The sequence below is a fragment of the Rattus rattus genome, chromosome 17 (assembly GCF_011064425.1).
Source record: "Rattus rattus isolate New Zealand chromosome 17, Rrattus_CSIRO_v1, whole genome shotgun sequence".
Taxonomy (NCBI): Eukaryota; Metazoa; Chordata; class Mammalia; order Rodentia; family Muridae; genus Rattus; species Rattus rattus.
The window spans coordinates 37,356,913-37,380,142 of NC_046170.1; the positions used below are offsets into that span (position 1 = coordinate 37,356,913).

Consider the following 23,230-nt stretch of genomic DNA (forward strand, 5'->3'; position numbering starts at 1 on the left):
TTAGTAAAAGGACCTAACAAATACAGCAGAGAGGGCACATCCAAAGGCGACTGTGATTCCAACTCTGTCAATCATTACCTGAGTAAACATCTTTCAGGTGGGAAGGTTGCATGCGTGCATATGTGCACGTGTGTATGTGTTGCGTAGGAGTGTGTATATAAATATGCGCGTATGTATGTGTGAGAGTATGTGTATGTGTGTGTATCTGTATGTGTTGAGCGCCTCAGGGGAATGAGCAGGTCTCTATATCACAGTGTACAGTTTAAAGTACCTCCCGGGAGTAGTTTCCCCTATCACTACCTTTAACATGCTTGTTCAAAGGGTGCGGGGGCTGTTGTCCCCCCTCCCCTCTCGCCTCTCCCTTCATATAAGCCGGGCTGCCTCCAGCCAGTTTCTGCACTCACACTTCTCACTGGCCCAGAGCAAGTGAAGACCAGTGGAGAATGAACCCGTTTTCCTCTGAGTCAGCATGGCTCTGCTTGACTGCCACTGCGGTGCTGGGGGGCATGCTTCTCTGCAAAGCCTGGAGTTCAGGGCAGCTAAGGAGCCAGGTGGTGTGTCTGGCTGGCCTCTGGGGAGGTGCCTGCCTGCTCAGCCTGTCCCTCCTCTGCAGCTTGTTCCTCTTATCGGTGTCCTGCTTCTTCCTTCTGTACGTGAGTTCATCTGACCAAGACTCATTACCTGTGGATCAAAAGGCTGTGCTGGTGACAGGTAAGTGGCCCACATTGCTGTGATCGTCTTGCGGAGAAGGTCCCGACCCTCTGCCTCGGTGGGACGCTGTCAGTGTTGGCTTGGATGTAAATCGTTTAGAGAGAATGACCGGCAGCACATACCCGAGTGGTTCTCATTGCGTTTCTGGGTGTCCTCTGGTTTGCATGTGCTTTGGAAGGAGCCGGTGGTAAGCCGAAACGTGACAGCTGATCAGGGTCACAGAGCTGTACAGTGAGTGTGTTAACTTCCCAGGAATAAATATTAACGAGTAAAAAAGCGTCGTTTCACGTGTGTCCTTGTACCAGGAAGCACCAGACAGACTTCTTCAGGCTTAGGGGTGTTCTGTTCTGAGGTGACTACTCGACTAGGTGGCCAGCCAGCTTCCGTGCAGTACTGTGTGTCTAGGGACTCCACTGTACTTGGCGCCTTTGCTGTTTGCTCTCCTGAACTTCGAACCACCCTGTGTCCTGTTTGAACCTCTTCTCTACCTGTCATTAGTGTGTTAGCGTTTCTTAATTAGATCAAATTTGGCAGCGCGTGCACAGATCTAGCCTGCTCCTTAGCTGAGTGGCTGCCAACCTCTCGCTTCTGTGCCTTATTCTTCAATGAGCCTGAGGCCAAGTTAGATTCCTTGGAGTGGTAAAACGGGTTTGTTTGGGGAAACTGCAACTAGAAATTCCCCGGAGTGATCCTAACCCAGAAAGGCCTGGGAAGAAGAGGAAAGGCCGTCAGTCTAGTTGCCTTGGGAGGAGGATGTCACCCCTGCATGGGACCCCTGGCTATGGTCACCTACGGCTGTGACCCCTGGCTGTGGTCAGCAGAAGATTCACAGGCTGATGATTCCCAGAGAAACAGACTCCAAACTTTTCGTCTCTTTTTCTATTTTTTTTTTTTAAACCTCAAACCCAGTAACAAAATTCTTCCTGTGAGCATGGTTCGGTTCTTGTCAGGGTGTGGAAGGAAGTGCAGGACATCAGCTTCTCTGAGTTTAAAATCCAACAGTGGAGTCGAGTAACTGTTGTATTCCCTGGTTGCACAAAATAAGACAGAATCATTAATGTTCTGGAAATGTTCCCGTCTCTGTCTCTGTTTATCTCTGTCTCTTCTGTCTCTGTCTATCTCTATCTCTGTCTCATCTCTATCTCTGTCTGTATCTGTGTCTCTGTTTATCTCTGTCTCTGTTTATGTCTCTTCTGTCTCTGTCTCTACCTCCATCTGTCTCTGTCTATCTCTGTCTCTGTCTATCTCTGTCTCTGTCTATCTCTGTCTCTACCTCTGTCTGTCTCTGTCTATCTCTGTCTCTGTCTCTACCTCTGTCTGTCTCTGTCTATCTGTCTCTGTCTATCTCTGTCTCTGTCTGTATCTGTGTCTCTGTTTATCTCTGTCTCTGTTTATGTCTCTTCTGTCTCTGTCTGTCTCTACCTCTGTCTGTCTCTGTCTATCTCTGTCTCTGTCTATCTCTGTCTCTGTGTCTGTCTCTATCTCTGTCTGTCTTTTTCTCTGTCTATCTCTGTCTCTTTCTCTAAGGATCAGACGTTGATCCCGGGTGTCTTCCTCAGCCACTCCCCATTTTATCCTTTAAGATAGTGTTGCTCCCTCACTCTGGAGCTCACTGATCAGCTAGCTCGGCTTGCAAGCAAGCACGGAGATCCTCTTGCTTTGACTCCTCGGTGAGGAGCAGACAGCATTTTCCACAGTGCCTAGCTTTTTCCGTGGGTGCTAAGGATCTGAACCGAGGCTCTCGCGCTTACACAAGTCCCTTATTCACTGAGCTATCCCCAAGCTCAGCAATGCTGTAAATAAAAGACTTATGGCATCCTGCCAGTCACTGACTCTCCTGGAAGGGCAGACACTCTGGGAGATCCATTCACCTCCACGGTTGACTTCTGAGAAGAGGCGATTCCAGCAGATCCCAGGCTAGAGGAGAGAACAGGACTCTGCTCCCACTTGAGGCGTCTTGTCAACACCTAAGTGAAGTGAACAACACGGGCTCAGGGGCGAACCCCTAAAGGAAGCTCTTCAGAATGTCAGAGCTGGGCTAGAGATGTCTGAGAGGCACTAAAATGTCATTCTTTTTGTCATTTGCACAATGAAAGCACAAGTTGGTGTCATTCCCGGGAAGGCTGGAGATCTTTGTTAAAATTTAGGGTGGGGCCCAGGGCTAGAGGAGCCTGTCTTGCATGTGCTAAGGTCCAGAGTTCAATCCCGAACACCACAAAAGACAAACAAACCACCACCACCAATACTTAAAAAAAAAAAAAAAGGGAACAAAACCAAAAAACCAAACATAACAACAAAAAACTAAACCAAACACAAAACCAAAACAAAATGAAATTAAAACTAAATTTGTGATACCCAAACTCATTAAATTAAAAAAAAGATTTCTTTTTAACTAATTCCCCCTCTCTCTGTGTGTATGTTTGTGCATGTGTGTGTATGTGTGTGTGTATGTGTGTGTGCATGTGTCTGTATGTGTGTGTGCATGTGTATGTGTGTATATCTGTGTGTGTGCATATGTGTGTGTGCATGTGTATGTATGTGTGTGTGTATGTGTGTGTGTGCATGTGTATGTGTGTATATCTGTGTGTGTGCATGTGTGTGTATGTGTGTGTGTATGTGTCTGTATGTGTGTGTGCATGTGTATGTGTATGTGTATTTGTATGTGTGTGTGTATCTATGTGTGTGCATGTTTATGTGTATATGTGTGTGTATGTGTGTGTGTGTGTGTGTGTGCATGTGTGTGTGTATAGGTGTGTGTGTGTGTGTGTGTGTGTGTGTGTGTGCGCGATCACAGTGATAAGACATAACGTGGCAGGTGGGGATCCAGCTGGGTAGTTGAGTGCCTGCCTAGCATCCACAGGCTTTAAGTTTAATCTCCATCGGTGCAGAGCAAGGGAACTGAACGGACTGCACTGTATCATGAGTAGAGTCTTCTCTACTCTCCAGACAGTGTTTTCAGGCCAATTTTAGCCCAAATCCGTGATAGCTCCTTTGAGAGGAACGACATACAGTCGTGAAGGGTGACAATGACAAGAGGGGTGTTTGTGATATGGAGTAGGCTGAATATCTGGACCATGCTACATCCTCTTCAGATCAGGCTGGTGGCTGGTGGGAAAACTGTGGTAAAAGATGGTGGGGAAAAGTATTTTGCAAAAGTGTTCATGTAAATGAAAGAAGGGAAGGAACTGTAAAGGAGTTTGTAAACGGCTGGAGTAGAATACACAGTTGCATTGTGTGTGAGTGTGTTTGTGTGTGTGTGTGTGTGTGTGTGTGTGTGTGATGCCATCGTATTCTTCACGCCATAAAAATTTTCAAAAGAGAGTCAAGACACGGTGGTGGATGGCTGAAATCTCGGCGTGGGCGTTCAAGGTTGCCCTTGGATACCTAACAAATACGATGTCAGCTAACCTAACAAATATGAGGTCAGCTACGTAAGGCTCTGTCTCAGATAGACAAACAAAAAAGTTAAAAGAGGCTGGGTGTGGTGGTGCAGGCTTGTAATCCCAACTATTTGGGCTGTGGAGGCAGGGGGATTACTAGGTTAGTAAAACCGTATCTTGAAATAAAAAGTTAGGAGCTGAGAATGTCCTGGAGGCCCCAGCTTCTATACCTAGGGGAAAACACAGGAACAGGAAAGATAAACATGGACTCTTTAGAGAGAGAGAGCATTAGATGGATCGGGTCACTCTAGTTTCCATTTAACTATGGTCCTACGTGAAGGATGATATAAATTCAAACTTTGAAAGAATATCTTCTTCCTCTTTGAGTCATTTCCTTCCCTTCCCTTGTGATGCAGGAAGCTATGTTGACCCTGGCGCGACCTAATTATATCAAACGAGCTTAGAATGTTTGAACCTGTTTGTCTCCAAGGTATCCTGAAACAGTAGTGATGGTCATTTGAGTTCGTAAATGACTTTAACAATGGAGAAGAGTAGATCAGGACGGTGAGATAAATATCTCAAGCACCGGAAGATGGGAAGACATTTGAAGCCAGAAGCTCATGGATTGGGTCTGGCACCTCCCTCACTTGACTCTAGGGTTCTGAGAGGAAGGCCCTGAGGCAAGGCTTAGAAAGGTTTCCAGGGAGCAAAGTAAGACAGGAAAAGGGTGAGACCAAACAAAGATGTCCTCTGAGAGTTATTTCAGCTTGGTCACCCTGGACAGATGTGAGTCACATCTCAGAGCTGCCCAGGCTGGCTATCAGGAAGTCGTAGTCTTTGATGTCACCACACCTGTCAATCATGAGACAAGGGCAAGGCTATCCTCTGCCACTTAGCATCCCAGCGCTTCTGGCTGCAGTGATCCCTGGGGGGGGGGGCTACTCTAATACCCTGGGGACAGCCCTCAGACTTAGTGTGGTCCTGGAGCACACACATGGCTCCAGGAACATCTGTCACAGCATGTTTGGAAGCCTGTCTTTGGATTTCTGTTGGCAGTTTTTCATCTGCTCTTCTACTGCAGACTGGAAATATTACGTAGACACACAGAGAAAAATCTCACAGGGTATCAGGGTCAGGGGCAGTGGAAAACTGTGTACTAGGCTGGTAAGAAACAGGCACGAAGACAAAAGGAAGGAGAAAACAAACAAACAAACTAAGCAAAAGGGAAAGCAGACATGTAGACAGAGAGAAGGACCCGTCTTTTACTTATTCAGTGTGTGTGTGTGTGTGTGTGTGTGTGTGTGTGTGTGTGTGTGTGTGTCTGGAGGTCAGAGGTCAGCTTTGGATGTCATTCCTCGGGGGTTCTATAGCTTTTAAAAAAGACTTGCTGTTATGTGGTGTGTGTGTGTGTGTGTGTGTGTGTGTGTGTGTGTGTGTGTGTGTGTGTATCATGTGGTTTCTGGCAGAGGGGAGAAGAGGGCATCAGATTCCCTGAAACTGGAGTTAGAGACTGTTGTGAGCCCACTGACCTAGGTGCTGGGAACTGAACTGGGGTCCTCTTGGAAGAGGAGCCAGCTCCTAAGTCCTGAGTCATCTCCGTAGCCCTTCAATAAATATTTACTGAGAATGCAGTGTGGGCTCTCGTCCGTTTTACAGGAGCCCTTGGGTCTACTTGGAGCTGGGGTCCCCCCTCCTTGTCATGTGACTCGTCATGTGAGGCTGTGTCCTTGGTCCTCAGACCCTCCTGGGCTTGGTGGCAGAATCAAGGCAACTTTGATTTCCACCTTCGTGTTCTCACGGGCCAGACACACGTGTTCTCACGGTGCCTTTCTCAACCACCTTGAGTGTTCCCTACTGACTCTGAGAACTGAGAGATGCTTTAAAATTCTGCGACTAGACATGGCTGTCCCCAACTGCAGCCACGAAATGAGCATAGAGGGTACCACTTACCCATGGTGCTTTGCAGCCCACCACAGGGCAGGTCTTGTGTGTGTCAGCCCACTATGGGGCAGGTTGTGTGTGTGTGGGGGCAGGCCTTGTGTATGGGGGGCAGGTCTTGTGTGTGTGTGTCAGCCCACTGTAGGGCAGGTTGTATGTGTGTATGGGGCAGGTCTTGTATATTGGGGGCAGGTCTTGTGCGTGTGCATGCACGTGAGCACATGCAAGCAGAGGAGGGAAGCTGGGGAAGGGCTTGTCAGAGGCAAAGAGTCCTTAAGAATCCAAAGTAGCTTCTAGAGTATTCTAAATTGCTTAAGTAAGTAGCTTCATGTATCCATCTGGCTCTCCATAAAGCTTGTTTTCCTACATATTTCCAAACTTGATACGAGGCAAGGTGGATCCAGGAGGAGAAGTAGATTTATTTTAAACAAAGATCTTTAAGGCATGGTGACATCTTCTAGGAGTTACTGAATAGTCCAGTGGAGGTAAAACACAGACTGAAGAGAGAATAGTGGTCTGTGATCAGAGCTTTCTACGTTCTCTAATGTGCGGTGCTGGGAATCGAACCCAGGGCTTCATGCTGGAGAACTCTACCCGGAAGCCTGAACAATATGCATTATTGCTTCTTTGTGTGTCTGTGTATGCATTATAGCTCTGTGTGTGTGTGTGTGTGTGTGTGTGTGTGTGTGTGTGTGTGTGTGTGTGTGATCAAGGAGTAGCCTTATAGAACAAGATCTGCCTAACTGCACTGGAAGCATCCTGAAGGCAGAACCCAGATCTCTTCCATGTCTGTGCCACACTTCTCAGAGAGGAGCCCATTAGACCCAATACAATGACATCAAGCTAATGACTGTGAATGAATGGCCCCATACCGGTGAAATATTGCCCACCCTTCGGTCATAGTATTGCCCTGTTTGACCACTCGCTTAGGTACTTATCCACTGGTTCTTCTAGCTGGGGTCACCTGTACAGAAAGGGCAGTGTGACACAGTGTACGTATGGAGGGCCCATTGTTCTGAGGTGATTTAATTGTTGGCTTGTTCCAGACAAGACTTTGTGTGGGCTTGGTCCTAAGCATGCTCTCACCCAGGTTGTGACATGAATAGAAGCTCCTTTGTCCCTCACTAGGCTCTGAAGATGTTCTGCATATTTTCTGGGGATTTTCTAACTAGTCATGTGTGACTTCTACTCTAGTTCTGCCCACCATATTCTCCTTCCAGGCGTGGTTGCCTCTGCACTTTTGCGTGTTTCCACTTCTCTGCCCCATTGACTCTGAGATTCTTAGGACTTCCTCTGAGGTAATTTCTGCAGCTGTCCTTTGTCTTCTGATTTTCCTGAATTCTCTACCACATAGTGAAGCCTTACCAGGCTGTCTCCTCAGTTCGTAACCTTGGTCAAGCTGCAGCTCTGTGTGCCTCATGCTGTGTCTTTGGAAGTCACAGGAACTAATTACACTCCCCCTTGTGACCACCCTCTAGACACAAGGTCATACATCATAACAGCCACATTTCTCTGCACCAAGTCTTTCTATTCCCTTATATATCATGTCTCCACAGTTTCCAGAATCTTCTCCATTCTGTCCCATTTTCTCCAACCTGTTCCTTTGAGATGGCAATTCAGACATCTCAATGTGTGGCCTCTTGGTATGAGCCATAGGAACACAAGGAGGTGAAACTAACCAGGACCAGTGCATGAGTCTCCCCAGGAAGCTGTTGTTTGTTTGGTGGGATCCATCCATAGCTTTTCTTTCTGCCGATGTGAGTCTCAAGCCAGCATTAAGGGGCAAAATAGACAGCTGGATCAAGATGTCAGCCTTGTTCCTGATAGGTGCAGAGGAGGACTTCTTTATGACCTGTGGAGTTAGTGGCAGAACCAGTGCAATCAGGGTGGAGAAGTCACAGGTTTTGCTCATAGGGTGGGGCTTAGCCGGGGCAGCTAAGAGGTCACTAGCCAGAGAGGAGTGCTTCTACATGACCCTCTGTGGTTTTGGGTTTCCTCCTCAGCCCCGATTGTTTTCTCCATGTTTGACGTCTTTGGTTCTCTGCTGGAGAGAAAAATAAAAAGAAGTTTGTACCAGGCAAGTCACTCACGTCCAGCTCTTTCTGTCAACTCAGATACGTTGCTTCACTTCCCAGGAGCAGGAGAGGGAGGAGCTGGAGAACAGCCAGGAGTGTCACAGTAATACTTGTCTCCCACACTGTAGAGAACGTAACAAGTAGGGAAGAAGTTCCCCTTTCACCTTAGGTTCAGAAAGCTGATGGAGGATTATTTGGACAGGAATAAGCCAAAGAAGTTTGACTGTAAACACAAACGGAAGCAAGGCCAGGCGTAGCTCCGCCCCCGCCCCCGCCCCGCCCCGCCCCGCCTCCGCCCCGCCCTCCTACGTCTAAACTTTGACTGGTAAGACACACAACATGGTAATGGAGATTGCTCACTACTGGTGGGCTCATAAGCAAGGGGATTAATTGTCCGAGGTTATTTCTTGTATAAGAAAATAAGATCGCCCTCCTTTCTACGGATTAAGCAGTTATGAACATATATTAGACAACTCATAAAGTAATAGCATCCCCGCCCCCTTTCTAAGCTTCTGCAGTGCAGTCAAGCCTCAGACCAAGGAGGATGAAGGGCGGTAGGACACTGGCTGGGTCACTCATTAATGCTGCTTCCATACTGGTCCTAGTCATCGTTGCCCTGTCTGTCATTCTCCCTCATCCTGGCTATTACTTGGTTGGCAAGTGCTCTTTCAGTAGCTAACTTGTTTCTTCAGGTCTTGGCCCAATCTGAGCTTTCGCTTGCAGACACTTTTCTTACATGTCCAGGGTCTGCCTTTGCGCTGTGTCTAACTTTCGCTGTTTTCTTCTGATTTTTTTTTCTTTTTTTAAAAAAAAACTATTTTATTTATTTACACCCCAAATGTTGCTCCCTTCCGGTCCCCCTCCCAGAATTCTTCATCCAATCTCCTCTCCCCTTTGCTTTTGAGGGGGTGCCCCTTCCAGGCATCCCCCTTCTCTGGGGGCATCAAGTCTTTACAGGATTAGGCACATCCTCTTCCACTGGGGCCAGACAAAGCAGTCCTCTGCTTCATATGTCCTTGGGGCCATGGACCAGCCCATGTATGCTCTTTGGTTGGTGGCTTAGTCTCTGCGAGTTCTGAAGGGTCTGGGTTAGTTGATACTTCCTTTGGAGGGGCCATCCCCTTTGGTTCCTTCAATCCTTCTCCTAACTCTTTCATAGGGGTCCATGACCTCAGTTCAATTGTTAGCTGTAAGTATCTGCCTCCGTCTCAGTCAGCTGCTGGTAGAGCCTCTCAGAGGACAGCCATGTTAGGCTCCTGTCTGCAAGCACAACATAGCATCAGTAATAGTGTCAGGGTCAGGGTTTAGTGTCTGACCCTGATGGATCCCAAGTTGAGCCTGTCTCCAGTCAGCCATTCCTTCCGTCTCTGCTCCATTTTTGTCCCTGCATTTCTTTTAGACAGGAACAATTCTGGGTCGAGAATTTTGAAGGTGGGCTGGTGTCCCTGTCCCTCCACTGAGTGCTCTGTCTAACTATTGGAGGTGGCCCTTCAGGTTCCAACTCCTCACTGTTGGGCATTGCAGCTATGGTCACCCACATTGAGTCCTGGGCACCTCTCACATCCCAGGCCTCTGGGTTTTTCTAACCTCCCAACCCCTCTACCCCTGGCAATGACATATTTCCATTCAATCAAGAAATTAGGGAAACAACACCCTTCACAATGGCTGCAAACAATACAAAATACCTTGGCGTAACTCTAACCATGCAAGTAGAAGACCCGTATGACAACAACTTCAAGTCCCCGAAGAAAGAAGACCTCAGAAGATGGAGAGATCTCCCGTGCCTGGATCAGTAGGATTACCATAGAGACAATGGCCATCTTGCCAAAAGCAATCTACAGATTCGATGCAATTGCCATAAAAACTCCAACACGATTCTTCACAGACACAGAAAGAGCAACACAATTCTTCACAGACCTAGAGCAATTCTCGACTTCATGAGGCTGTCTTCTTTTTGAGCCTTGGTTCACTTGAGAGGTCCTAAATGAGCAGAGTTATAAACAACATCCCACACGGAGGAGAGAATGAACGGGCTGAGAGAGACCATCCAGGAGTAAAGAAGTACTCACCAGGGAGACCCGCTCCTGGGAAGAAGCCTCAGGGCAAACCCAGTGCATCCAGTGGGTTCTGGGCCTAGGGAAGTGTTGAGAACAACAGGGGAGAAAGGAAGGAGCAAGATGGTAAATTCACTCCAGGGAGCAAGCTGAAAAGAAAACATTTTGGGGGTTGGGGGGATCTTGGAGGATTTGGAGAACCCCAGAGGAAGGACCTGAGTATGCTGAAAAGGGACTGTGGTGATGGATGAAGCGGAAACTGCAGGTTTCCCCCTCAACCTTTGTTCTGCTCACAGTGCACAGCTTTGGGTTAGAAGGGCAGATTGTTTAAAAAGTGTGTCTCCACTCATTCATGGCTATAAACTTTTAGGAGGATAAATTAACCGGAGTATCCCACATGCTTTTGTACAGTACAGGACCTGGCCACATAACACATGCTTAGAGAACACAATCACAGGCAATCAGACAAGGCAAAGGATGGTAAGAGGAAGAGAGGGAGAGAGGGAGAGAGGGAGAGAGGGAGAGAGGGAGAGAGGGAGAGAGGGAGAGAGACAGAACAAGACATAGAGAGAGGCAGAGAGAGACAAAGAGAGAAGGAGAGACACAGAGAGAAGCAGAGAGACAGAGATGCAGAGAAAGAGACAGAGACAGACAGAGAGAGACAAACAGAGACACAGAGGGAAAGAGAGACACAGAAACAGAGACAGAGACAGACACAGAGATACAGAAAGAGGCAGAGGAAGAAACAGATAGAGACAGAGAGAACAAAAATACCAGCTTCTGGGCTGAGAAGGTGCTTATCATGCTCTACCACCACAGCTCCCCCCTGCCCCCTGCCAAGATCACTCACTCACTCACTCATTAGCTCATTCACTCACTCACTCACTCATTCACTCACTCACCCACTCACTCACCCACTCACTCACTCATTCACTCATTCACTCACTCACTCACTCACTCACTCACTCACTCACTCACTCACTCACTCACTCACTCACTCACTCACTCACTCACTCACTCATTCACTCAATCATTCACTCACTCACTCATTCACTCACTCACTCACCCACTTACCCACTCATTCATTCACTCACTCACTCACCCACTCACCCACTCACTCACTCACTCACCACTCACTCACCCATTCACTCATTCTCACTCACTCACCCACCCACTCACACTCACTCACTCACTCACTCACCTACTCACTCACTCACTCACTCACTCACTCACTCACTCACTCACTCACCAACCACCTGTATCAACAGTCTCAGAGCACTGGCTTGTCCTTCTCTTTCCTCTTGAGCACTTACGGACTTGGGGAAGTTTGGCTTCTAAGGGAATGCTTGGTAACTTGAGGTTAGAACTCTAGCAAAAGCCATAGAGAGGAGGAGGGGTTGACTGTAGCTCATAGCCTAGCATGATGATGTCAAGATAGTAGGAGCCTGAAGTCACTGGTCACATTGCATCCCCGGATAAGAAACCGGAAGTAACGAGTGTGTCCTAAGCTTGAGTTCTGCAGTCAGGAGTTGTACAGTCCAGGATGACCTGCCAAGATGATCCCCAGAGACCTGGCTGCCAGGTAATTCTAGAGGTTTCAAGTGGATGGTCAACAGGGAGGGCATCAAACCATGACCTCCTACAGCGACACAGAGTTGTCCCCACCCCAAAGAACAATGTGATCTGAGCTTTAAGGCTGAGGTACTTTGAACTACAGTATGAGCCCTGCACATCAGGGTCTACGGTGGGCACATGGACCGTGGTATCCCCAGGAGCCAGGAATAAAGCAATCCCATGATGAGCACCCAACATAACAAAGAAAACAGAAACCAATTGGTGTCCCAACAATAGGCCAGGCTCTGGGATGGCTGCTGCTTTGAGTGCTCCGTGGCACAGGGTGTCGGGAGATTTGGAAGGAAAGTTCGTAAGTTGGGTGTGGTGTTTCATGCTCAGAATCCTATCATACCAGAGGCCAATGCAGGAGGATCGCTTGTAGTCTGGGGTCAGCCTGATGTAGAGTAGTTCAAGATAGTCTGGACTGGGGAGAGGAGAGAGAGAGAGAGAGAGAGAGAGAGAGAGAGAGAGAGAGAGAGAGAGAGAGAGAGAGAGAGAGAACAGAAGATGGAAGGGAAAGTAGGATAAACCTGTGGGGTTTCGCTATGGATTGGCATATACAAGAAAGTCTAAGAATGGAAGGTTCAGATTCCATAAGCACATAAAGATGAGCCTCTCAGCCCATGGTAGGTCAGTGAGGATATTAGTAATCACCCTGGGACAGTTCCAAGCACGCTGGCTACCAACCCATGTGTCAGATCATCGGTTCTCAACCTGTGGGTCATGACCTTTATATTACAATTCACAACAATAGCAGAATGACAGTTGTGAAGTAGCAACGAAATGGTTTTATGATTGGGGGAACATCACCACATGAGGAGCTGTACTAAAGGGTCACAGCATTAGGAAGGTCGAGCACTGCTGCCATTAGACTCACTATGTGGGTTGGTCTTTAAGTCCTCTTGTGCTTGGATATTCATTCCTGGAACTCCAGCCTACCTGACCTCAGGTGTGGGCCTGGGCATTGTTGTTGCTTCTCAAAAATCTCTGGTAGGATTTAAAGATAACGTTAGACCTCCACAGAGAACACCACAGTGCTCAAAGTCCTGTTCAAGCCCCTTCTCTCCCTAACTCCAGGCATACCCAATTTCACCGTGTAGGTCTAGCTATTCACGCTTGAGGCTGAGGTCACGGCTTGATGCCCTCCCTGTCATGGCTGGCATTACCTGGCAGTCGGGCCTCTTGGGGGTCATCTTGGCAGGTCATCTTGGTCTGTATAAAATGCAGAACTCAAGCTTAGGACACACTCGTTACTTCTGGTTTCTTATCCAGGGATGTAATGTAACCAGTGACTTCAGGCTCCTACTGCCTTGACATCATCATGCTAGACTGTTCTGAAACTATGAGCTACAGTCAACCCCTCCTCTTCTCGCTGGCTTTTGCTAGAGATATTCTTTTTCACAGTGTGTTAGTTGCTGTTGCTACGATAAAAAAACCCACAACCAAAAGCAACTTCTAGAAAGAGATTCTTTTTTGTACTTACAGTTCCAAAAGGTAGAGTTCATCCTGGGGAAGGCATGGTGGCAAGTGGCAGACACAGTGTCTGGATCAAGTAGCTGAGAGCTCACACCCCAACTGCAAGCATGACGCACACTGCAGACTGGAAGCAGGGCGAGGCTTTAAGCTCTCAAAGCCTGAAGACAGCGACATACTTCCTCCAGAAAAGCCACAACTCCTAAACCTCCCCAAACAGCACCACCAACTGGGGACCAAATATTCAAATACCAGAACCTATGGGGGACATTTTGCCCTCAAATGACCACACACAGCAGCAGGGAAAGAAATGAAGCCACTTCCTCATGAGGATTTTTAATTAGGGCTCCCTCCCTATGCAGTGGGTCTTGCCACCTAGTTATCTTGGTTTATTCTTGGTTAGTACCCATTACTCCCAGAATGCATCTAGGTCCATCTTTTGCTTTCTACCTTCACTGCTCTTGGCCTAGTCAAACCTTCCCCAGCTTCCCCCTTGATCTTTATAGTTGCCTCTCCAACACTCATTCTATTTAAAGTACCAACACTGTCCACTGTCACAGAATCATCTAAGATCAGAAGACTTCCCAATCTTGAATTTCCTCATGCCTTTCATTTGGGTTTTCCATTGCCTAGGACAACCCCATTGGCTCAAGGCTCTGGCTCTAAAGCCACTGTGTGCTGCTCCTTTTAGTTGAATATTTCCTCATCCCTCAGAGCGCTGGTTTTCTCACCTTATTGTCTTCAAAATTGGGATTTCTCAACCTTGGCATGATAACTACATTGAACTGGAAAGTGCTTCACTGATGAGGCTGTTTGCAGCATCCTTCAGTTGTATTCCCCGGAGACCAGTGGCACCCTACTCCCCACTGGAGACGGTCAAAAAGTCATCAATGTACGGTGTCACCAGATTATGGCTAGGAGAGACCTAACAGCTTAAGTCGCACCTTATTGAGCAACTGTCCTTTGATTCCTAAGTGTCGAGCTTCTTGCTGTTTCTCTTTCTGTACACATCCTGTTTGTTATGGTTGCAGGACCTGGCTCACTTGGAAAGAACTTAGTGGATAAGTAGGGAGGGTTAGTGTCCCATTCCATGTGGCTCCTTCTTCGGCTACCGTATCCTGTTCTGTAAGACAACCATTGAGCACACATCCTGCTCTAGTTTCATTTCTGCTGCTGTGGCAAAATCTGACCAAAATCAACTTAGGGGAGGAAAGGATTTATCTGGCTTAAATTTCCAGGTCGAAGTCCATCATTGAGGAAAGTTGGGGCAGGAATGTAAGACAGAAACTTGAAGTAGAGTCGTTGGCTTGCTCTCTGGCTTGCTCAGGCTTATGCTTCTTTACAGAACCCAGGACCACCTGTTTAGGGAATGATGCCACCCACAGTGGGCTGGACACACATACATGAATTAACAGTCAAGACAATCCCCAACAGACATGCTCACAGACAGACCCTCTCCAGCCACCCTGCTAAGGACAATTACTCAATAGAGGCTTTGCAGGGAAATGATTCTAGACTGCATCAAGTTGGCAGTTCATGCTGGTTAGAACACTTCTTGACACACAGTAGGCACTCAGGTATCCAATTAGCACAGACATGCATAAATGAACGACAGCACCCAGAGATGTCTGAGTGGTCGGGTGCATTTACTAGGTGGTAATGGTGATCTACTACAGCACAGAGGGTGTGTACTTTGGAGTCATGGAATTCCAGTTTCACCGTTCTGCCACCTACACTAGGGGTATGGCCTGGCATGACTTAAATAACAATCTGGAGTCTATTTGTCTGCAAGAGGTGGTAGCTTTGAGGGTGTGCTGGACCCCAGACCCCGGGCGGTTTGGCTGAGCCCTCTTTATGTTTTCCATCTTGACTTGCCAATGCCATGGCACGCTCACACTGTACCCTCAGTGCCTTGTGCACACAGTGCCAAGTATAGAAATGCTCTCGATGGAACAGAATCAAGATAAAGTCCTGTTTGTTATTTGATGACATCACCGTGGGCAGCTGTCTATTGAGGCAACACCCATGGGACTGGTCCTGGGAGAAATGACCAGCGTGAGTCCTCCTGTGATAAGAATGGCTCTAGGGAGTACGTGTTACCCTAAGTTCTCCACGTGGATATTTTGGATGCTTGCAGAACACTGGGAAGCCAGGGTAGGATCTCTTTGCCTCTCCATTTTCTTCTTTACTGCATCAGATTTTGCGAATGGTAAATTTCGTAAAGACGCCCTTTGCCTACCTCTTAGATGCAGGGAATTTGCTTCTGGAGAGTAACTGCCATCCTCCAGATGGTACAAAGGGAACTTCAAGAATCCAAAATTCTGGTGAGGAATTTTAATAAGAATAGCTATGGCTTCCAGCGGGCGCACGGCATAACTTTGAGAGTTCACCATCCCCTTTCAGTTTTTCTATTTGTTCAGAAACTCGGCCAAGGAGCTCAGTGCCTCAGACACCCTTTTCCCTTCGATGGGCTCATCCAGCTCCCACTGAGCTAGTAAGGGTCAAAGCTGGGGTCTGAATTGAAGCCCTACCTATCTCTGTAATTTTTATGCTTGAGGTTCATAACCCATCGAAGATAAAGCCATGCCCTTGGCTTGACTGGAATTTGTACTCCACCAGGACTCCACGTGATAGGGAAATGCAAGGTCTGGATTCATCCCCTCCAGGATGCACAATGGGAGCCCTTCATCAAAAGATGGTCTCGGAGTATCTGTACATATCCACAATATCTTTGGGGTGGGAACCTAAACCCAAATAAGAAACTCACTTATTTTCCATATCTGCCAGATAACACAGCCCGACGGCAGCTTAACGCAATGACTCACTGTGCACCTGTGTCCAGGCTGCCCTCGGTCACGTGAAGTCAAGTGTGGCTTTCTCTGCTCGTGACTTTATGTGGATATTCAAGAAACTTTTAGATTTCAGAGTAACTTGGATTTCTGCCTTTGAGACTGGACTTGGCCAAGCTGTACCTGAAATAGATGGCTTAAGACAGCAGGAGTTTTCTCAGAGCCCCAGGGGGAGGCAGGAAACCTGAAATTAAGTTCTTACATTATTGGCAGGGCCACACGCCGTCTGAAGGCTGCAGACAGGAGTCTTTCCTTGCCAGTACCGGTTTCTGCTGGCCCTCATGGACCCTCAGCTACTCAGCCTCTGTCTCTGTCTCTGTGTCTGCTTCCCCTTGGCCGTCTTCCCCACAGCTTTGAATGCAGCTTGTCCATCTTTTAGCGACAAGATCTCCTGTAGACCAGGCTGGCCTTCAATTTGCTGTATAGCCAAGAATGACCTTGAACTTTTGGTCCTCTTGCTTCCAACTCTCTGAGTGCTAGTATTTTGGGAGTGTGCCAGCAGACCATCTATTCGGCACGCCGGCTGGCACCCAAGGCTTTGTGTGCTACAGACAGACAAGTGGCCTGCCAACGGACACACATCCTTAGACCCCCCCACTTTTCTTTTTCCTCATACAGATACGAGGCCCATTAGAGTGGGGAATCACTCATTTGGAGTAACACTTCCCTCAAGGATGAACTGTGACCTCGAAGTGTAACTCCTTTCCTCCCCCAGTTATGTTAGCAATCACCCTATTCCCACCTAAGGTCATATTCTTAAGTATTAACTTACGACACTTCCTCCCAGGGTGTAACAGGATTCTGTTACCAGAAAAAGCATGGAGGCGGGCGTGTGTGTGTGTGTGTGTGTGTGCGTGTGTGTGTGTGTGTGTGTGTGTGTGTGTGTGTGTGTGTTCGTGGGTTGAGGGGTAGATTCAGGACAGATCCATGTTGCATTCGGACAGCTCTGCCATCGTCTCCACCCTGCTCTGTGTGTTTGAGGTTGACCTCTGCCAATTGGGAACATAATGAACTTTTGACTCTAGACTGGAAACAGGGAGAGCCAAGAAACTCAGAGCGTTTAACACCCCCCCTCCCTCCGAGTCATCCTGTAGCCGTGGTTCTCAACCTGTGGGATGCAACCCCCAAAAGATCATGGGAAAAGAGACATTTACATTATGATCCAGTAGCAACATTACAGTTGTGAGGTAGCAACGAAGATCATTTTATGGTTGGGGCTCACCACAACATGAGGAACTGCACATGAGGGTCACAGTGTTAAGAATGTCAAGCTATATGACAGCTGCTATAAGTAAGGTGTCTCCCCTGGAGGCTATCCTGAGGTTTCTCTGGATCCCTTCCGTTACCTCTGTAGGATTTGGAAGGGAGAACCAGACTGCATTTGCCTCCCAAATAGATTCTGCCATCCTTTGACCTCTCTGGTCTTTGTTGTTACCATTCAGACAAGGTCTCGTGTAGCCAGAACTGGCCTTAAGCTTGCTATGTAGTTGAAGGTAATGGACTTCTGATTCTCAACCCCTCAAGTGTTTGGTCTATAGCTGTGTACAACACACCCATGTACACAGTGCTGGGGGTCCAACCCAGGCCTTTTTTCATGGGAGACAAGCACTCTGCTGACTCTGTTACATGCCCAGCGCTTCCTGTATCTTGATGCCCCTCCTTCTCCTCCTCTTCTCTTCCTCCTTTCCTCTATTCTTCCTCCCTCCCCTCCCTACACCCCCTTCTCCTGTCTCCTCCTCCAGCATTCTTCCCTAAACTTCCTGAGTCATCCAGTCTGACTGCAAGCATCGTCTGCTGTACTTCTAGGAACGGTGGATTCTGCTAGTATTCCTTGACTGCGTTAAGTGTCTTGCCAATGCCAGGGCATTGGACAGTGACTTCTGGTTCTCACTGTTCTTCCCATGCAGAGGCAGGCTTCATTCATCAATCAAATCTGCTTTCTAAGCAATTCCTCTCCTAGGAGCACAGGCCCTTGGCTCGGTGGCAGGCAATAAAGTCAATGGTGGGAATTCACAAAGCCTCAAGCATTAGAAGGCTAAGATAGAAGGAAGCCGTACTTCAGGAGAAGGAGCCATATGGAAGCTGTGTTCCCAACAGGTTAAGGTTGCTCCGTAATCGACAGCACGGGTTATTGACTTCTCAAGGCTTCATCGTCGTCCTGAGTGAAAAATAGCATGAACTGATGGTGACAAAGTGGAGAATAGAGAAGGCGTGATGGCTGGACCTAGAACCAACAGGCCACATTGGAACCCTAATCAGGAAGACAGGAGGTGGAACCAGACTGTAAGAAGTCAGAGCCTAGTGACCCGCTTTTCTCCATCAAGACACTATATCCTAAAACAGTTGCCACCACCAGCAACCACGTGCTCAAACTCCTAAGTGAATGGGAGATGATTCCCGTTCAAATCACACCACCAGGAGCTGTGGAACACCCTATGATCCCAGCACTCGAAATTCCCTATTGAAGCCGGAGACCCAGTTACGTGACACAGGAAGGCAGAGCTCCGGGAGGGGGTTAACCTCAGACTAGAAAATGATGTGCCCTAAGATGATTTTAGTGTCCCTTTAAGGAAGACAGACACCAGAAAACATTTGCCCTCTGTCTCCCCCTTCCATTTGAGGAGGTTGTCATCTTCAGGATAAGAAGAGATCTTGTACCCAAAACTTAATCATACTGGCACTGTCCATCCATCCCGACGTCTCTCCTCCAGAACTCTGCAAGAGCGAATTTTTGTCATTCAACCCACCTGACAGTATCATTTTTTTTTACTGCAGGTGGAGTCAGTGAATACATGTAGAGGTCACACTTTCCTGACCTGTACAATTCCAGCACCTAGCATGACATCCGGCATACAGAGCTCAACAGACATTGGGAACAGATAACTATAAGCAGAGGTCAAGGATGCTAAGGCATAGCAACCACTACCCAGAGATGCTAAGGCATAGCAACCACTACCCAGAGATGCTAAGGCATAGCAACCACTACCCAGAGATGCTAAGGCATAGCAACCACTACCCAGAGCAGCAACCACTACCCAGAGACTCTACGGCATAGCAACCACTACCCAGAGATGCCAAAGTGTAGCAACCACTACCCAGAGATGCTAAGGCATAGCAACCACTAACCAGAGATGCTAAGGCATAGCAACCACTACCCAGAGATGCTAAGGCATAGCAACCACTACCCAGAGATGCTAAAGTGTAGCAACCACTACCCAGAGATGCTAAAGTGTAACAGCCACTACCCAGAGATGCTAAGGCATAGCAACCACTACCCAGAGATGCTAAGGCATAGCAACCACTACCCAGAGATGCTAAGGCATAGCAGCCACTACCCAGAGATGCTAAGGCATAGCAACTACTACCCAGAGATTCTAAAGTGTAGCAATGACTACTCAGATACCGCCTCTTAATCTTATCCACTGAAAGGTTCCTGGGGATGGGCTGTTAAGCATGGGGTTGCCCATCTCTGAGATTTAGAAGGAAGACTGAGTTCTCATGTCTGAAGTGGGGATTGACCCATTTGGGGATCAAATGCCCCTTAGTGGGGATCACCTAAGACCATGGGAAAACAGACATTTACATTACGATTCATAATGGTAGCAAAATCGCTCTCATGAAGTGGTGATGAAAATAATTTAACGGCAGAGGGGGATCACAACATGACGAACTGTAAAGAACGTTAGAAAGGCTGAGAACCACTGGAATGCAGGGGTCCTGGTGGACATCAGGCAGGACCCTGGGAGGCTGAATTCTACAGCAAGGTCCTTGCTCTCACTGGGCTTGAATCAGAGGTGCTACAAACAGGATTCTGAGTTATAAAGTTACAGCTCGAGTTACAATGTCATGCAGTGGCAGACCGAAGGGCAGAAACATCTTTCCCCTCTGTGTCCGTATCCTGGCCTCGCAGAACCGGTTCATCCAGGGGCTGTTGCATTCCTTTGATAATCCCATCATCCAGAAACGTCTCAGCCTTTCAATGAGAATGTCCCTCAAATCTGCTAAAAGACAACACAGGCTGAAATGGAGAAAGCTCACAGCAAGCTTTTCATGAATAACACACCCGAGGGCCCTCCCTGGTGTTTATCTTTCGTTCTTTTGTGGGACGCCCCGGGAAACCCCATTTTCTCCTCTAGCTCAGTTTTGGAGGACACTGTAGAGACTGTACAGTGTTGCATTCCAGTGTACCTGGACTTCGAGATCGATAATATTGCTTGTGAAGGTGATGGGTCAGGGAAAAACACACAGTAAGTTTTTAATGGCTAACAGTTCCCGAGTTAAAGTTTTGTACCTTTGCCCCCATGGAGGCACTTTTCTCAGTTGTGCTGTGGAGGCCCAACCGATGTTACTGCATTCAAGTGACCGAGATCAAATCAAAGGAGTGGGGATGACAGCTCAGTGGGTAAAGGGCTCGCTGCTGCATCAATATGCAGATCCGGGTTTAGAACCCCAGCACATTCCTGGACACAGGGTTGAGCATCTGCAGCCCAGAGTTAGGAGTTGTGGCAGACACAGGTGAATGCTGGGAGATCACTAGCCTTCCAGTTTAACCAAAATGGTTCCAGGTTCAGGTGGAGAAAATAGAGACATCCATCATCTACCTTTGCCTCCACACATGCACACACAGGCGAACTCATTTGTGTGCATATGTGCACACACAAGAATATACTACATCATACAGAGATTAAATTAGCTGTCACAACCACGTTAACGCGACGCTTTGTGCGTGCAGGTGGACATGTATTTAGATGCACATGCCTATGCATGCACGTGGACACCAGGAGACCTCTGGCTGCTCTTCCAGCACCACCCATCTTGATTTTTTGAGACACAGTCTCTCAACAGCCTGGAGATCACCAGTTAAGGTAGACAAGGCTGACCAGGGAGCCCCAGGGATTTGCCTGCCCACCCCCAACGCTGAGATTACAAATGTGTCATCCACACCCAACATTTAGATGTGAGCATTTTGCCAGCCGAATCATCTTCCCAGCTCTTTTATAATACGATGTGATGAAAAGAATATCTTACTTTCCTCAGGTTTTTGTTTTTCCTCCCAGACCCAGAGCCGCATAAGAAAAACAAAACCCAAACATCAAACAGTTCTGATGAAAGGACGTTTCACAGAAGCCCAGAATAGCCTGTCCTTCCACACATCCAGAATAGGAAAACAAAGAAAAGTCCGGGAAACAGTCACAGCCAAGAGGCACCTAAGGAGTCCCTGTGACTCAGCATAGCCCATCCTGGGATCCCGGAGCAGAGATAAAACAAAAGGAAACTAGAGGCTCTGGGGACAGAGGGTGTAGTTGCTATGTGAGCATGAGAGCCCACAGTTGGATCCCCAGAACATTCGTGAAAAAGCCAGATGCTGTGGTGCACCTCTGTAATCCCAGGGCTGAGGAGGCAGACAGAAGGGTCCTGGAGGTGGGGGGATGTTGACCAGTTTGGTGAGTCAAATGGGTGGGCTCCCGGCTGGGTGAGAGATCCTGTCTCAAAAAGTAAGATGGAGAGCGATGGAGGAAGACAGCTGACTGACTGATCTCTGATCTCCACATGCACGTGCCCCACTCCCACCCTTTTGTGCACAGACAGGAATAGGAATAGATGGGTGTGTGTGTGTGTGTGTGTGTGTGTGTGTGTGTGTGTGACTAACTGAAGAATTTAGTTAATCAGAGCACATTCCACTCACTTGCCTTTTGCTCATTTTAGGGTAAGAAAAAAATTCCCTAGCGGTGTCGGGAGGCGTCCAGGCACAGTCTGGCCACTGATCTGCATTGCACAAGGGAAAATCCCTCTCAGGACACACCTCTTACACACTGCCAGCAGCCACCAATCTGTCTTTCTTTTTTCTCGGGGTGGCCTGAATTTTCTACAGTTCCCTTTCCCACCACTCTCTTCCCTCCCAATCACATCTGTCTCCTGGTTATCCGTGCATAGTCTTGCTCTTAAAATTCCTACCTCGACTGACGAACTGTTTTGTGCTAGGTTTCTGCGAGGCGTTAGTGATGGAATATTGTATGTGACATATATGGGGGCCTCTGTAAGACCTTCCTAATCTTCCTAAAAATGGAAAGACTTTCTAAGTAATGAACTCTACTTTAAAAGTCTTCAATTGTGTGTGTGTGTGTGTGTGTGTGTGTGTGTGTGTGTGTGTGTGATTTATGGTATAATATATAGTTGTGTGTGTGTTCTGTAGTATACATGCCTGCCCTGGCATGTATGTGGTGGTCAGAGAACAACATGGGAGAGGCAGTTCTGTCCTTCTACCATATGGGTCCCAGGGATAGAATTCAGATCATCAGGTTTGGCTGCAAGCACCTTTACTTGCTAAGCCATCTTGCCTGCCCTGGAATCTATGGCTTGGAACAAAGACCTGCCTTACCCTGACATCTCAGGCATGAAACAGCTCATATGATTTTTTTGGCTGTGGTTGGACCGAATGGCCTCCAGGTTCTGGTGATCTCACATTCCCTCACCAGCTCTGGGTTGCTTCGCAGAGGAGCTCTAGGGACATTGCTGAGTTTCATGGTGACTCGGGTATCAAGTACAATTGATTACCTGTCTCACAGACTGATTTCAGACTGAAAATATTGGAAAGAGACTGGGTGTGTTTCATTCAGCTGCCTTCTCTTGCTATTACTCGTCAGACGATACCGGGTAACAATAATTTACAAGGCCTGTCCATTTCTTGCATGGTACCGAGAGATGAATTCAAACACACAAGAGGGGCTGGAGAGATGGCTCAGTGGTTAAGAGCACTGCCTGCTCTTCCAGAGGTCCTGAGTTCAGTTCCCAGCAACTGCATGGTGGCTCACAACCATCTGTAATGGAATCCAATGCCCTCTTCTGGTGTGTCTGAAGACAGCTACTCATATACATAAAAATAAATCTTTAAACACACACACACACACACACACAGGAGGATGGGTGGGCCTGGGGTGTATGTAACATATGATGTTTTCTATGACAGATGTGGGCATCTTGAGACTTTAAGGTCCGTGAAGGATCTGCAGTCTCTTCCCTATGAACAGCTAGGGTGAGAAATGGTGATCCCTCTCCCGCCATAGCTGTTCTGAAGACCCCCGGTCGTGAAAGCAGATCGGTTTATTTTATGGCCTTGCAAAATCAGAATTCAGCTC

General features: G+C 47.8%; 1 protein-coding gene across 1 annotated transcript in view; it reads left to right on the forward strand.

The window, feature by feature from the left end:
* Positions 1-225: 225 nt before the first annotated feature.
* Hsd17b2 (hydroxysteroid 17-beta dehydrogenase 2) overlaps positions 226-23,230 on the forward strand; it is a 65,897-nt gene continuing 42,892 nt past the window's right edge. Inside the window, exon 1 of the mRNA XM_032887846.1 lies at positions 226-711. Coding sequence (XP_032743737.1) covers positions 444-711 — 268 coding nt within the window. The 5' untranslated portion in view covers positions 226-443. The remainder of the gene's footprint in view (positions 712-23,230) is intronic.